This window comes from Lutra lutra, chromosome X, assembly GCF_902655055.1.
Source record: "Lutra lutra chromosome X, mLutLut1.2, whole genome shotgun sequence".
Taxonomy (NCBI): Eukaryota; Metazoa; Chordata; class Mammalia; order Carnivora; family Mustelidae; genus Lutra; species Lutra lutra.
The window spans coordinates 71,510,579-71,525,934 of NC_062296.1; the positions used below are offsets into that span (position 1 = coordinate 71,510,579).

Consider the following 15,356-nt stretch of genomic DNA (forward strand, 5'->3'; position numbering starts at 1 on the left):
ATTGTGAGGAAAAACGTGGAGGATGAATCAATTATTCAAGCAGAGAATATTAGGGCATTGCTTGTGAAAAAGACCCAGATTTCAATTGATTCATTGGATACATGGCTTTTAAAAAAATTTTATGGTGATCTTGGATAAAATTCTCATAAACCCATCTGTTTTGCTCATATCAGAGCACTTGAGGGCCTTTGTGGGAATGGAGCTTGAGCAGCAGGGACTTGTAGCAGAAGGAGCTGCATAAGCACAACTTGAATAAAGTGATATATTTTGGGTGGAGGATTTATGATGATGAAAAGGTGAGCTGAGAAGTTGATTGACTTCTAACCACAAAGGTCCTTGAGTGTCAAGCTAAGGTGTTAATTTCTGTGTTGGCATTGGAAATTAAATCTCCATGCTCAGAATTACTTACTTTTTTCAGGTATTTTAAGGTCAATTTTTAGTATGTTCATCATCATATATTGTAGGTCCTTGGGTCCCTTCTTCCTTCTGGACATCTTCTGCCAGTGTTAATATTGTAAAGAAATACTTGTTCTATGCCATGGTTGATGCCCTTTAATAAGGTTTGGAGTTGCAGAAAAAGATCTTTGTTGATTGCACTGTTTTTTTTATCATCTTATTAACTATGAGGGATAGAGAAAAGTTGGAATCTGCTTGGTATGGAGTTAAAAAGAAGGATAGTTTCAATATGAGAAATTCCCAAAATAGATTTATCAAAGAAGTAGGAATATACTGTTAGTTAAGTTTCTACACACACACACACACACACACACACACACACACACACATTCACACACTTCATTTTTTAAGCCATCACTAATTTCGACTTATAGATGATGAGAAATTCAAGTTAGAGTCAACTTCATATTCACAGCAGATGTTTTAATGTTTTAAAATGCTGTCACTATTTACAGACTACTAACATATATGCCCTCTTTCTTTCCTCAAATGGATTATTTCCTACAACTTCTATGTAAGCTCATCCACTATAAATAGAATGTGAACCATATACATAATTTAAGATTTTCTAGTAACTGTATTAAACAAGAAAAATGAAAGTAATTTTAATTGTATATTTTATGTAAATAAATGCATCCACATAATATTGTCTTAACAAAGAATCAAAATTAAATACTATAGGAGATTTTTTTACATTATTTTTATACCAAGTCTTCAAAATCTGGTGTGTATTTACATGTGCACAACATCTCAGTTCATACTGAGTTCAATATTCCTTCTCTCTACTCCATCGCTTGCATGACAGTTAAGTACCTTTATTTTTCCTGAGTGGCTTTAATTTTGGGGAAAGAGAGAGAGTTGTGATTTTTCAAAAAAAAGTGCCATAACCTAGTTATGTATAACAAAACACTAGGAATCCTTCACTAGTATTCTTAGGTATGTCTGATTTAAACGAGCTAAACTCTGTGGCTTATAATCACTTTTCAGCTACTACGAGGTAAATCATGTTAGCTAATGAATGCTTTTTTACATTTAGAAGGAACCTATACAAGTAAAGGTATCCTTGGCTTTAATTGTATGTTGTAAACCAAAAAGTCATACATTTTATTTGCAGTCTAGACCTAACCTCTAAGTCCTGGGTCCTTATCCCCAGCTACTGCCTTGCCTTTCCAGTTAAATATCTCAAGGTATTACAAACACAGTGAATCCAAGAAGATAAACTCATAATAGACAACTCTGCAACTGGCAACTACTTCTGCTTTGGCCCCTCCAATATCAGGGACAAGAACCAAGGTCTATGGAGTTGTACAATCAGGAGTCATGGAATCATCCTTGCTATTCCCTGTCCCTCACTCATTTTCCCTCCTGTTTCTATTCAGTCTCCCAGCCTATGTGATTTTATCTCCAAAATAGTTCTCACATCTGGATTCCTTTTCATATTCATGGTCATTGCGTTAGTCCAGCCTACTGTGTTTTCTTGCTGGACCACTAATTTGCCTCCCCTTCATCCATTCTTGAAACTGAGAATTCTATTTTCTATGGTTTAGCTGGAATGATTTTTCTTACGGAAAATCTAACCATGTCATTTCTTTGTGTAATACATACAATGACTTTCTTTTGCTCTTAGTTTGAAGGTACGTAAAAGGCATTGCCTACTTACAGTCACAGCCTTATTCGTGCTTATATTCTCCCCACTTTATATTGACCTTTCATTTTCTGAAAATTGCACTATATTCTCCTCCTCAGAGCCCTCCATATTCTCCCAGAAGCCCTAGCAGAGCTAAATCTTACTCTTCCCCATCTTTGCCCAACAGTTAATTTTTATGAGCTCCCAGTCTATATATGATGTTCTTAATATTTACTGTCATAGCACTCTATTTTTTGTTTATAAAATTAATTACAATTTGATCAGAACTGTATTAGAATATTATATGACTCCATGAGTAAGGTGTGAAATCAGTGAATGAAGGGATTCTGTTCTCTTAATTATTGCATCCTTAAAATATATCTCAGAGGTTGAAATTGATAATAAATAGTTTGAAATAATAAATTATATATAATATATTAAATATATACATGTATTTCTCTAATTTGTATGTATGGGTACACAAATAAAAAGATATAAGCATTTTTTTTGACGTAGTGGTGGTCATATTTCCATAGACACAAACTAACATTCCTGGTCAGGATATAATAAAAATTGTTATTCTATCAATTATTCTGTTCCAAAGTGATACAGTTGTGGACATGATTTTGTTGTTTTTCAAAAGAATTCCAGAAAAAAAACAAAATGTTTGTGTGTGTGTGTATACACACACACACTCTGTATACACTATGAGATTCAATGCATACATTTTCTTTAACATTTGTTAATTTTGCCCAACTAAACACCTTGTAAATTTACAAATGAATTGCATTAGGAAAAATTGCAACTAAAGAAAGTCTACCTTAGTAGTCTAGAAACTACGAAGTGAGAAAGGAGATGAGGAATAACCAAAGTCAATTTAAGCTACTCAGTGTTTAGAAACTCCCATGGGGATTAGACAGATTCAGTAGGTGGGATAAGAAGAATGTCTAAATTCTCCTCTTGTTCACATTCTGAGCTTCACCAAATACTGGTTTTCTCCTGTGTTCCTGGCAAAGGCATTCTTGGTTATATTTTCCAACATGTAGTTATTTATTTAACAAATACTGATTCCTTGCAAGACACTGTACTGGTCATTGGGGATAGATTGCTAAGCTAAAATCACATGCTTTTTGCTGCCATTATGCTTGTAAACTGGGGAAAGACACAACCATTAATCTTAAAATCAAGCTGGTATTTTTATAATTACAATTGAGATGAGTGCTTGAAAAGAAAAGGCCAAGGCCATGGCTTTGTTACTAAGGAAACTTATCCAGATTGTGAAGGTCAGCAAAGATTTCCTTGAGAATGTACTGCTTAACACAGAAGCCAGAGGATGAATAGGAATTTATAAGACTAGGGGGGTAGTATGTGATGGCTAATTAAGAAGTAGAGAAGTCTTATTTCCCTGGAACACAGAGGGAGGTGGGTGATGAAAGATGAGTCTGGAGAGGTGGATAGTCTAAGGGGTCTTATATGAGCCATGTATGAGGAGTCTAGAAAAATGAAACAGTATTGATAATTTTTATGCTGTGGTATCTCAGTGTGGTTTTGATTTGTATTTCCCTGATGCCAAGTGATGTTGAGCACTTTTTCATGTGTCTGTTGGCCATTTAGATGTCTTCTTTGGAGAATTGTCTATGCATGTCTTCTGCCCACCTCTTGATTGGATTATTTGTTCTTTGGTTGTTGAGTTTGAAAAGTTCTCTATAGATTTTGGTTATTAGCCCTTTATCAGATAAGTCATTTGCAAATATTTTCTCCCATTCTGTAGGTTGTCTTTTGGTTTTGTTGAATGTTTTCTTTCTTTTGTTTTTTTAAGATTCTATTTATTTATTTGACAGACAGAGACCACAAATAGGCAGATAGGTAGGCAGAGAGAGAGGAAGGGAAGCAGGCTCCGTACCGAGCAGAGAGCCCCATGTGGGGCTCAATCCCAGGACCCCAGGATCATGACCTGAACTGAAGGCAGGGGCTTTAACCCACTGAGCCACTCAGGCACCCCTGTTGAGTGTTTTATTTGCTGTGTAAAAGCTTTTTATGTTGATGTCAAGTCCCAGTAGTTCATTTTTGCCTTTGTTTCCCTTGCCTTTGGAGACATGTCTAGCAAGAAGTTGCTGTGGCCAAGGTCAAAGATGTTACTGCCTATGTTCTCCTCTAGAATTTTAATGGATTCTTGTCTCACATTTAGGTCTTTCATCCATTTTAAGTCTATTTTTGTGTGATGTGGATGGAACTAGAGGGTATTATGCTAAGCAAAATAAGTCAATCAAAGAAAGACAATGATCCTATGATTTCATTCATATGTGGAATTTAAGAAACAAAACAGAAGAGCATAGGGGAAGGGAGGGAAAAATTTAACAAGACAAAAATCAGAGAGGGAGACAAACCATAAGAGACTCTTAATCATAGCAAACAAAAATGAGGATGGGGTAACTGGGTAATGGATATTAAGGAGGGCATGGGATATAATGAGCACTGGGTGTTACATAAGACTGATGAATCACTGAACTCTACCTCTGAAACTAATAATACACTATGTGTTAATTGAATTTAAATAAAAAATAAAATACAATGAATGCATGATCCCAAGGGAAAAATATGCTGTGATGTAGCATCATAAATCAGTTTTGCATTTTCAAAAACTGAGTGTAGTGGTTGATTGAAAGGAAGCAGGAGCATGTATGGAGAGACTAGGAAGTATCTTACATTATATGGCCTTTTGCACGTACTAGGTAACTTACATGTGAGATGCAAAGATACTTTTGATCATTTCAGAAGTCATCTGCCTTCTCAGAATAGAGGGAAGGTTGGCTTAGCTCTCAGTGGGAGAACTTTATGTCTTGCACCTGAATACAGATTAGAAGCAGTTATACAGAAAAATCATCAACAATTCAGAGACAGAAATGGTTGATTTTTCATTACACAGAAGGCATCTAAAGAAGGGAGATTATATCAAGACCTCCCCCAGAACAGAGGCAGACTTGAGGGTAATATTAGAGTCCATTGGGTAGCTATTACCATAGCTTTTCAGATAAAAGTATTTCCTGATTGATGAACCTACATGTGGGCAATGAGATAGCTAGTTCAGAAGCTATGAACTTGGTAGGTCTTCTTTCAGTTCTAGCTCCTCCCTAATGCAATCCATCTGTGAAACACCTGGAATGTTTACTAGGGATCCAGATAGCAAAGGAAGAAATGTACCTGAACATTCTGAATGAAAAATAAGAAGTTCCATCTATGCAATACCATAAACAGTGTCCACATGTAATGATGGCCTGGATTTTCAATACTTTATCATTTTAAAGTATCAGTTTATCATTGTATCAATGATACATTGTATCAATGTATCAATTTATACATTGAATAATGCAAATTAATGCATACTTTGTTAATATTTTGGCTAAATTAATGGAAAAATATCAAATTATGATTATTTCCTAAGTTCTAAAAATTCATCAAATTTATTAATCTTTTAGAATGTTTCAGTGTTTATCTTTTTTCTGGATTTGAGAGACTTTGATTTTATCTGACCTGTGCTTTTTAAAAAGCAATAGATTCTTTAAATTTATGGCATTGATCTATCTATCTATATACCTATCATTTTCCTTCTTCTCTTCCTCCCTGAATTCTGTGCATAGATGGATGCTGACTGAGTTATGGACAGTTATGGACAATCTATAATATCATAATATCTCATAAATTAACTGTTTTATACTTCTGCCATGCTTATATGACCTTAATACTTTATTGATAAGCTGACAAATCTGAAAATTTTTCTTTTTTCTCATTTAATGTAGGTACAGTTTTAACTGTGTAAACAATTATAGTTGTATAAAGTATATATACACATATATTCACATATGGTTTAAAGTTTGTACGTAACTATGTATACACACACACACACACACACACAAACACTGTACTCAATGTATTTTTCATTCCCTAATTTATACTTATACTTTTCATTCCCTAATTTATATTTATATATAAATTTATATATATATGTGTACATATATATATAAAGGGAAGTATGCTGCTAAGTAATAGGTTTGACTTTGAAACCAGACAAACCTGGTTTAAAATCCTGGCTCTACTATTTACTAGGTTCTTGTATGTGAGCAAATTACTTGGCCTTTTTTTGTAGCCTCAGTTTCCTTGGCTCTAAATGAGAATAAAAATGCTTATCTCACATGTGTATTGTAAGAATGATAATATGGATAATCATTATTAGAGTTTCTGATACATATTAAACACAGAATTTTTTAATAAAATAAGTGACATGATGTAGTTAAAACATCAACTGCTGTGCATAATGATACTTTCTGCAAAGGCAAACGCTGGCACACAAAGAATAGCCTTCAAAGTCAATATACATGAACTCTCCTTGGTTTCTCCAAGTACTGTCTCTGTTATCATGCACAAATTACTTAGCCTCTATGTTTTGTCATTTCATTACCTTAAAAAAATTACTTTAACAGCATAAACCTTCCAAGTCTGATGTGAGGATTCAGTGTTGTGTGTGTGTGTGTGTGTGTAGTTTCTGTCCAAGTATCATACATGTAGTAGGATTTTATCTTCAGTATCATCATCACATTCTAATTTGTATCTTGTATCTTCACATTTTCACAACTTGCTGATATTTGTAATTAGAAGTGTGATTTAGTTTCTAACAACTTAGGAAAACATAATGGCAAAGTATAAAATAATGAAATGATTCTCTTCTTTTGCCTTTTGATAAAGTTTTTGACATTTTGCCACCCATGCGCTATCAGGAGACCATGAGTACCATCCTGACATGGATCCAGCAGTCAGAAACAAAACTCTCTATACCTCAGGTCACTGTTACTGAATATGACATCATGGAACAGAGACTCGGAGAGTTACAGGTCTGTGAATATTTGAATGTCTTAAACCATGTAGTGCAGATATCATTTATCAAACAGTCACATTGGTGTAACCTTTATTTTTTACATTGGTGTAATATGAAAATAATAAAAAGAAAATAATTGTGGTAGGCATGATAGTTTGAAATTGGAAAAGTGAAGATGAGATTTTTAAAAATGTAATATTTTATGCATTTGTGCTTTCTCTCCATAGGACAAAAATTCTTTCTTTGAAGAGACAGGGTGTGTGTATGAATTATATTATTTCTTATTTAGTAATTATTTTCAGATACAATGATTTTGATTATTATAAAAGTTGTGGTATTATTCCCCCTTTTGCTTGCTAATTTAGAACTCCTTTCACATTTCCATACATACAGTGGTAAAATCTGTGTAGTTATAAAATAAATTTTAAACATTAGCCTTATGTAATATCATAACTATTTTTCGAGTTCTATTTACATTTTTAGCAGCCTTATATCGAGTAATAGAAAAATACTAATATGGTAAATAAAAAAAATTAGGAGGTTTCAGACTATTTTTCCTGCAAATTCTGAAAAGTTTGTGTTGCATGCAGTCACGTTTTATTTTTTAAGTCAAGAAAGCATTTATTAATTATATTTTGGAGCTATGTGTACATTTTGAGAACTAAGAAAAAAATAAAATAACTTTTATATGAAGAGTTATTTTTCAAGAATTAAATATTATTTCTTTTTTTTTAATTTTTTTTAATTTTTTTTTATTTTTTTCAGCATAACAGTATTCATTATTTTTGCACCACACCCAGTGCTCCATGCAATCCGTGCCCTCTACAATACCCACCACCTGGTGCCCCCAACCTCCCACCCCCCACCCCTTCAAAATTCTCAGATCGTTTTTCAGAGTCCATAGTCTCTCATGGTTCACCTCCCCTTCCAATTTCCCTCAACTCCCTTCTCTTCTCCATCTCCCCTTGTCCTCCATGCTATTTGTTATGCTCCACAAATAAGTGAAACCATATAATAATTGACTCTCTCTGCTTGACTTATTTCACTCAGCATAATCTGAGATTATGCTAAATATTATTTCTTAAAGTTATGTTACAGCTATTTCTTCAAAGAAATCTCTGTTTAAACATTTCTCACTATATATTGCCCTATTTAGACTGACTGTGTCCTCTGCTATCACATCAAGCAACCTATAACTATTTGATCTTGTTTTTTTTAATCTTCTTTTTAATACTTGGAATGATTCCAAAATTTACTTTGAAGAATAGTGATGTAATAGAACTATAAGCTTAAAAAGAGTACAAAGAATACAGCAACTAGAGGAGTAGATTGAGTATACACAAAATGGTGTATAGATGAGTAGAAGAGTATACTTGTACTGAAGAAACATTGAAGAGAAAAATTATTTATAACTATTACTGAGAAATTGTATCAAGTAGCTGAAAAAAATGTCATTAGAACTTTGTGTCAAATGTTACACCAAAACAAAATACCACATATATTAAAAAGTTCAAAAACATTTTAATAAGGACAAATTTTAGAGAAATTTTTGAGTAAAATATTTTAAAACATACAAGAGAGAAGCACACAAACCAATGGACACAATTGCAAACATGGTAAAAATACCAGACAATTTAAAAGAAAGATGAAACCATGGAAAAAAATTGTCTGAATAAGGGAGAATCATTAGTAATGAATTTACAAAGAGAGGCATAAACAACCATTAAACCTATGAAAATTTATAATTCAAATTATAAAGGATGAAATATAAATGAATAACATGGAATACCATTTTTCACATCTAACTTGCAAACAAAAAGATATAATAAGTGCAAGTCTGGCAGCAATGAACTGCCTTCTCACTTTCTGGTGGGAATATAAATTGAATTACAGTTTTACTGAGAAAACCTTTCATTACTTCCTGATAATGTATAAAATAATTAATTGTGATATGCATGTGAATACTATTTTCATGAAGTCTATATCTTAAGCAATAATCAGAATACATGAAAAAATAGAAAAATAGATGGAGATAGATAGATGGGGAGATTATAAACATAATTTATAGAGGTGGAAAATTAGAAGTTAATTTGTGGAGTTAATAATGGGAAATGGTTAAATGGACCAGAGACGCCATTAAAATTTATGTTTTTGAAAAATACTTAATGACGTGGGAGAAGACACAAAAATAAAAGGCCTAGCTCAAAATGTAGTTATATGTATGCTAGATATTGTCTAAATAATAAATCAAATTTAATGAAGTAAAATTATAGCAAAGTAAAAAAAATTAAAATATCACAAAGTAGGCATATTCTACAACTATAAAAGGTATGCATTTGGCATATTTGGGGAATATTATAGATCACATTATAAAAGAAGGGATGATTGTGTATGTGTGTATATAATGTATTCACATGTTCAATAGTTAGAGAAACACAAAGTTTATGTAAAATCCTATATAAATAGGTAACTTTTCCATGTTTTATCTTGATCCTTTATTACTTTTTAGCTAGAAAGTAATAAATAGCAAGTAGAAAAACCCTAAAGATAGATATTCTGTTATAAGCTATTGCATAGGTTACACAGGATAATTGTAAAACCAACTTTAGAAATTCTCCCCAAAATTATCTTAGAATTTCATTATAACACTAAAAAAAGTCTTGTAAAAAATGTGAAACTTTAGTTAATTGGCATTTGTAGGCCATCTGTCTGATAACTTACTCAGTTTTGTTATCCCATCTATCTCTATGATTTAGTTATGTTTTTACCTAGAGAGTGTTAGAAGTTGTCTTACTAAAGACTTGGTGTAATTGAATTAGCTCCCTAACTATATTATAAATATAGATATTAATATCCAGACATGATGCAATAAAATTAGGTGTGCTAGAACTCTGGTTCATTTAGATATAGTTAGGGTTATTTTTGACATTGTTCCTAAAAAGAAGCATAGATTTTTAAATAAAATATTTCTGTGCAATTACTCTTAGGGTAAACAGTAGACTTTAAGTTACTCCTAATCATTCTGTAACTGATGGCACATCATGTATATTTTTAGATGTTTGAATCCCATCGCTTTCACTGTAAATACATTTAAGTGAAACTTCTAAGTGAAACTGTGCAATGAAACTTGTTATTTTTCATCAATTAGTATATGTGTGCTTTCCTTTTTTAAATTTGAGGCTTTACAACGCTCTCTGCAAGAGCAACAAAGTGGCCTAAACTATCTCAGCAGCACTGTGAAAGAGATGTCGAAGAAAGCACCGCTGTCTGATATTAGCCGGAAGTATCAATCAGAATTTGAAGAGATTGAGGGCCGCTGGAAGAAGCTGTCTTCCCATCTGGTTGAACATTGCCAGAAGCTCGAGGAGCAAATGGCTAAACTTCGAAAAATTCAGGTAATCCAAGCTTGAACTCTTGTATTCATTTGTTTTCCTGGCTTGTTTCTCCCCTAATGATGTGTTCTAAAATTTAAAGGCAAATAGAAATTTAACCTCTATAGTTCTTCAAAGTGAGTGATAAGATCAAAAGACACCCATTTTTCTCAAATGAGTGTATCTTGCTTATTTCTTTTAAGAAAACCGTAGTTAAGATTTCGCCTTTCTAGATTTTCTTGAGAATTATTTTTTTTGCCAAAAAAACTGATGGGACTTAAATATATTTTTAGCTTAATATTTTTCAAAACCAGTCTCTCCTTTAGCCTGGCTGCTCTTTAAAATATAGATATCACTTAGCTTATGAATAGATAAAAAGTTACCTGTCATGGAATATAGTCATATCATTTTATCTGCATATTTTGCCTATAATTGTTTTTATAAATTTGACCTCATTACCTTCCGGAGACCAGCTCCTACTGACTTAATTCGTTTGAATAGTGCCACTGTGCTCCTAATCACCCAAGTTGGAAATGGTAAACCAACAATTACATTCTAGTCTAAAGCCTAAAGTATTTACTGAGATAGGTAATACCTCTCTTACGGTGTGAATTATTGTGAAGAATATTAATGCTTCGACAGCATCATGGCATGATGAAAAGCATTATGAACAAGATACTTCTGGTTGAAGTCCCAGTGCAGCTATTAGTTGTTTGTTTTTACCTTTTAGAAACCAAAAGAACGAGTCCTGAAACAATCCGTAAAGTAAAACATACATATGAACATATCTCTGCATATCAACATATGTGCACACACATATATGTGCAAGCCCATTTTTTCCAGTACCAGTGGTTAAAGAGGTTATAAATACATGGTCTTTGCCAATAAGGAGCCCACAGTCTAGTGAAGGGAATAGGTGTGTTAGTTCCCTATTGCTGCTGTCATGAATTACTGCAAATTTAGTAGCTTAACATGGCACCAATTTATTATCTTATAGTTCTGGAGGTCAGAAGTCCAAAATCAGCTGCAGTGGGCTAAAATCAAGGAATAGATAGGGCTATGTCTTTTCTGGAGTCTTTAGCAGAGAATCTGTTGCCTTGTCCTTTTAGCTTCTGGAAAATGGTATTTCTCCCCTGATATCTGCATCTTCTCTATTCAAGTCAGCAGCACAGCATCTCAGGGCCTCTCTATATGTCACACTCCTGACCCCCTCTATAAGGGGGGTTTATTATAATAAGGACCCTTGTAATTACATTGTGCCTGGCTAGATAACCCAAAATAACCTCTCCATTTCAAAATATTTAATCTCATCTGCAGAGTATTTTTTTGCCAGGTAAGGGACCATATTCCCAGGTTGCAAGAATGAGGGCATGGACATCTTAGCGAGGTCATTATACAGCCAACACAGGAAGTAAATTAATGAGTATGGTAAACATTACTACAAGAGACAGAAAAGAAATCCAACATCAGCTGGGCAAAGGGGCTATGCAATGTTCTTGGAACATGTGTTATCTGGGCTACACCTTGAACAAGTAGAATTCAGTCAGCTGATAAAGAGGGAAAGAAGGTACCTCACCCGATGAAGCCATATATTCACTTAGCCAGAAGGGGTTCAGTCTTGGAGAGACAAAAATATGTTTGGAGATTAATAATGCATGTGATTAGGGGCACCTGGGTGGCTCAGTGGGTTAAAGCCTCTGCCTTCGGCTCAGGTCATGATCTCAGGGTCCTGGGATCGAGCCCCACATCGGGCTCTCTGCTCAGCAGGGAGCCTGCTTCCTCCTCTCTCTCTGCCTGATGCTCTGCCTACTTGTGATCTCTCTCTGTCAAATAAATAAATAAAATCTTTAAAAAAATGCATGTGATTAGAAAAATGATCTAGGAGTAGATAATGATCCCAGATACCATGCTTTAGAATATGAATTACAACCTAGTGGTGATGGAATTAAAAATTAGAATTTGGAACTGTTACTGCTATTTTAAAGAGGGAGAGATGATAATATTTGTGTTTTCAAAGCATCACTGTAATAAGAAGAAGGCAGAGTGAAGAAAAATACTGACACCTATGTGGAGAATGGATTAGAGTAGGGAAAGATTGAGACAGACAGCAAAATGAGCTAATGTGGTAATCAAGGAGCCAATAATAAGATCTGAACTAGATCTTAGAAATGTGAAACCAGACTCAAGAGATATGAGCAAGATGATGATGTTGAAATCTGAAGTTCCTAGATTTAGTCAAATGCTTTTAAAAAGCATTAGTATTAATCAAATTGAATGAGTAGCTTTCTGGGAAGCACACATTTTCAACAGAGATTTAATTAAGAAGGGAGGAAATAGCACATCTGGGCGGCAGATTTGAATTGTGTGGGAAATAAAGGAGCTCGAAAATCACACATTTGAAAAGTAGCAAAAAAAAAAAAAAAAACAGGGAGTCGGGGGAAGCAATATGTGAAAGAATAATGGGAGGTACTTGGCTATTTATAAATGACAAAAGTTGACATTTTTCTCCTGATCATTACTTCAACCTGGTCAGGCAAATAGAAAATTAAAATCAGAGGTTTTCTCTTCAAAGATGACAAAATCTTGTGTTCTGAGAAGTTCCCAACTGGAGGGACTATTTAAACTGTCAACTGTAGAAAACAATTTGTGGAAGTTCAGGTTTAGGGGAGGCTATAAAGACGCCATTACATTGAGTTTATTGTTCATTGTTTGTTTTATGTACTGTAAGGGCACATTTTTAGTATTATCATGAGTTGTTTTGTAACTTAAAATTTCTCTAGAGGGGGATATGATTTAATGTTCTCAAGAGTAACATCATAAAACGACATTTGGTAGTAATTTTTTATTTTTAACAATAGCAGACTTCATACACCAGTGCTCATACTGTAGACCATAAAAATGTAGTCTTAGTAAAAATATTCTTTTCCTGAAGAGCTACTTAGAGACATCCTTCAAACACAGGAATTATTTCTGGGCTTGTGTTCATACATATCACTGTGATGAATTGTGTAAGAGAAATCAGCACCCCAGTATGGCTTAAAATGGGTCTCTGATTCCAGAATCACATAAAAACTCTGAAGAAATGGATGGCTGAAGTTGATGTTTTCCTGAAGGAGGAATGGCCTGCCCTTGGGGATCCAGAAATTCTGAAAAGACAGCTGAAACAGTGCAGGGTAAGATTTTTATATGACCCTTATCATATGAAGACTTTTATATGGAAGTTACGATTTGATTTTATCAGTGGTCCTTAACCAGAGTGATTTTGCTCCCCTGAGGGACATTTAGCAACCACTAGAGACATTTTTATCACAAACTCGAATGGGGTTGATGCTACTAGTGTGTAGTGGATAGAGGCCAGGAATGATCTGTACATATTCTATCATAGAGAGACCGAAAAGCCTCTCACAAGAAAAAGTAGCCAGTCTAAAATGATAGTTGTGCCAATGTTGAGAAACCAGGTTAAATAAATGAGGAACAGAATATCATTATCTTTTACTCAACAGTCAGAAGATTATTTTACTATAAAATACGGTTTAAGCTAAAGGCAAAGAAGCCTTTGAGCTATTTGTTATATCTTATTGCAGATTATTAGTCATACTGTGTTGCTCTGCCCAAGCATATTGCACTGGACATAATATTACACAATACGGATTTTTGAAATAATATTCAATATACCATTGTCATGCAGCAGAAAGATAGTAATCTAGCTCTTTAAGGAATGTTCTTTGCAAATACAAGCTAAGAAAAAAGAAAACAAACCCAGCTTACAAATAACCTTCACACCCATCATCCTATAAACAATTGCTGCAATATCTTGCATCTGAAAACCAAAATAATTTCAAAAATAGTAATGTATAAAGCCCATCGTTTTCACACATTTTTCTAACAAGGAATATTAAATTTCTTTCTTTTTGTGTCTGATCTAAGTAGACTATAGATAATTCCCTACTTGACTCACACCAGGAAAACCACTGAACAGTGTTGGTAAGGCTGAGAGATAGATATGTCTATATCTATAGGTGGGTGTGTATCAGAATTAAATTCTTTACATTCTTTTAAGAAATAAAGGCTTGATTTCATGGGTAATGTCCTGAGTCCTGATTATATGTTTCCTATCTATGTGGCATTTCTAGTATGTTATAGCAACATTTGCTTTAGCTTACGTGGAATTATTTCCTTAGCTTTTAGTCAATGATATTCAGACGATTCAGCCCAGTCTCAACAGTGTCAATGAAGGTGCACAAAAGCTGAAGACTGAAGCAGAGCCGGAGTTTGCCAGCAGCCTTGAGACAGAACTCCGAGAACTTAACACTCAGTGGGATTACGTATGTCGCCAGGTACAAACAGCTTCTTTCACTATGCCTTGTCTCTACTTAATTAAGTCAGATTTTCTTAATATCTCCCTTGACTACTGCCCTTTTAGAAAGTTTAATCTCTGAATATGTTGATGCTTTAAAGTCTAGTGAGTTCAATTTAGCCTTTGTCTACTATAAAAAAAAAAACACTCTTAGAGTAGCAATTTTAAATAGTATTTCTTCATTTTACTGGAATCCCAAGATGACCTTCTTGAAGAATGAACATGCTGAACGGTAAGGTCCTGGGTCCTGTTTTCAGGCATGATTTTCATTGAATGTTTTCTCCAGTGCATAACTTTACAATAGTAATTGGATTAGCAGAACATATTTTAACCTTGTAGACTTCGTGCAGGGATAAAATGAATGACTCATCTATGTGTATGTACAAATATGATAATTTTCACTTCTGATTATTAAGATAGGCAAGCTTGGCTTCTTCATTATATTTATTTCAGTAAATGAATTAAGATTGGAAATAGTTAAAATCTCAGTGGGAGAAATAAAACACAAAATAACTCTACGATCACATCTGAGGTCCTTATTTTTATACAGCAGAATGTTCTATAGACATTGATTTTCAATTTCAAGATTACATTATGGAAAAGTAAATATTATATATGCAAGTACCATATATATAATACTTCTTATTCAAAAGATGAAATTTTGACCTGAAGCAG

General features: G+C 33.8%; 1 protein-coding gene across 1 annotated transcript in view; it reads left to right on the top strand.

Annotated features, from left to right (window-relative positions):
- Window positions 1-15,356, top strand: part of DMD (dystrophin) — a 2,124,834-nt gene that overhangs the window by 748,850 nt on the left and 1,360,628 nt on the right. The window contains 4 exon segments of the mRNA XM_047715765.1: window positions 6,824-6,969; window positions 10,133-10,348; window positions 13,384-13,497; window positions 14,506-14,661. Of these exon segments, the coding sequence (XP_047571721.1) occupies window positions 6,824-6,969; window positions 10,133-10,348; window positions 13,384-13,497; window positions 14,506-14,661 (632 nt within the window).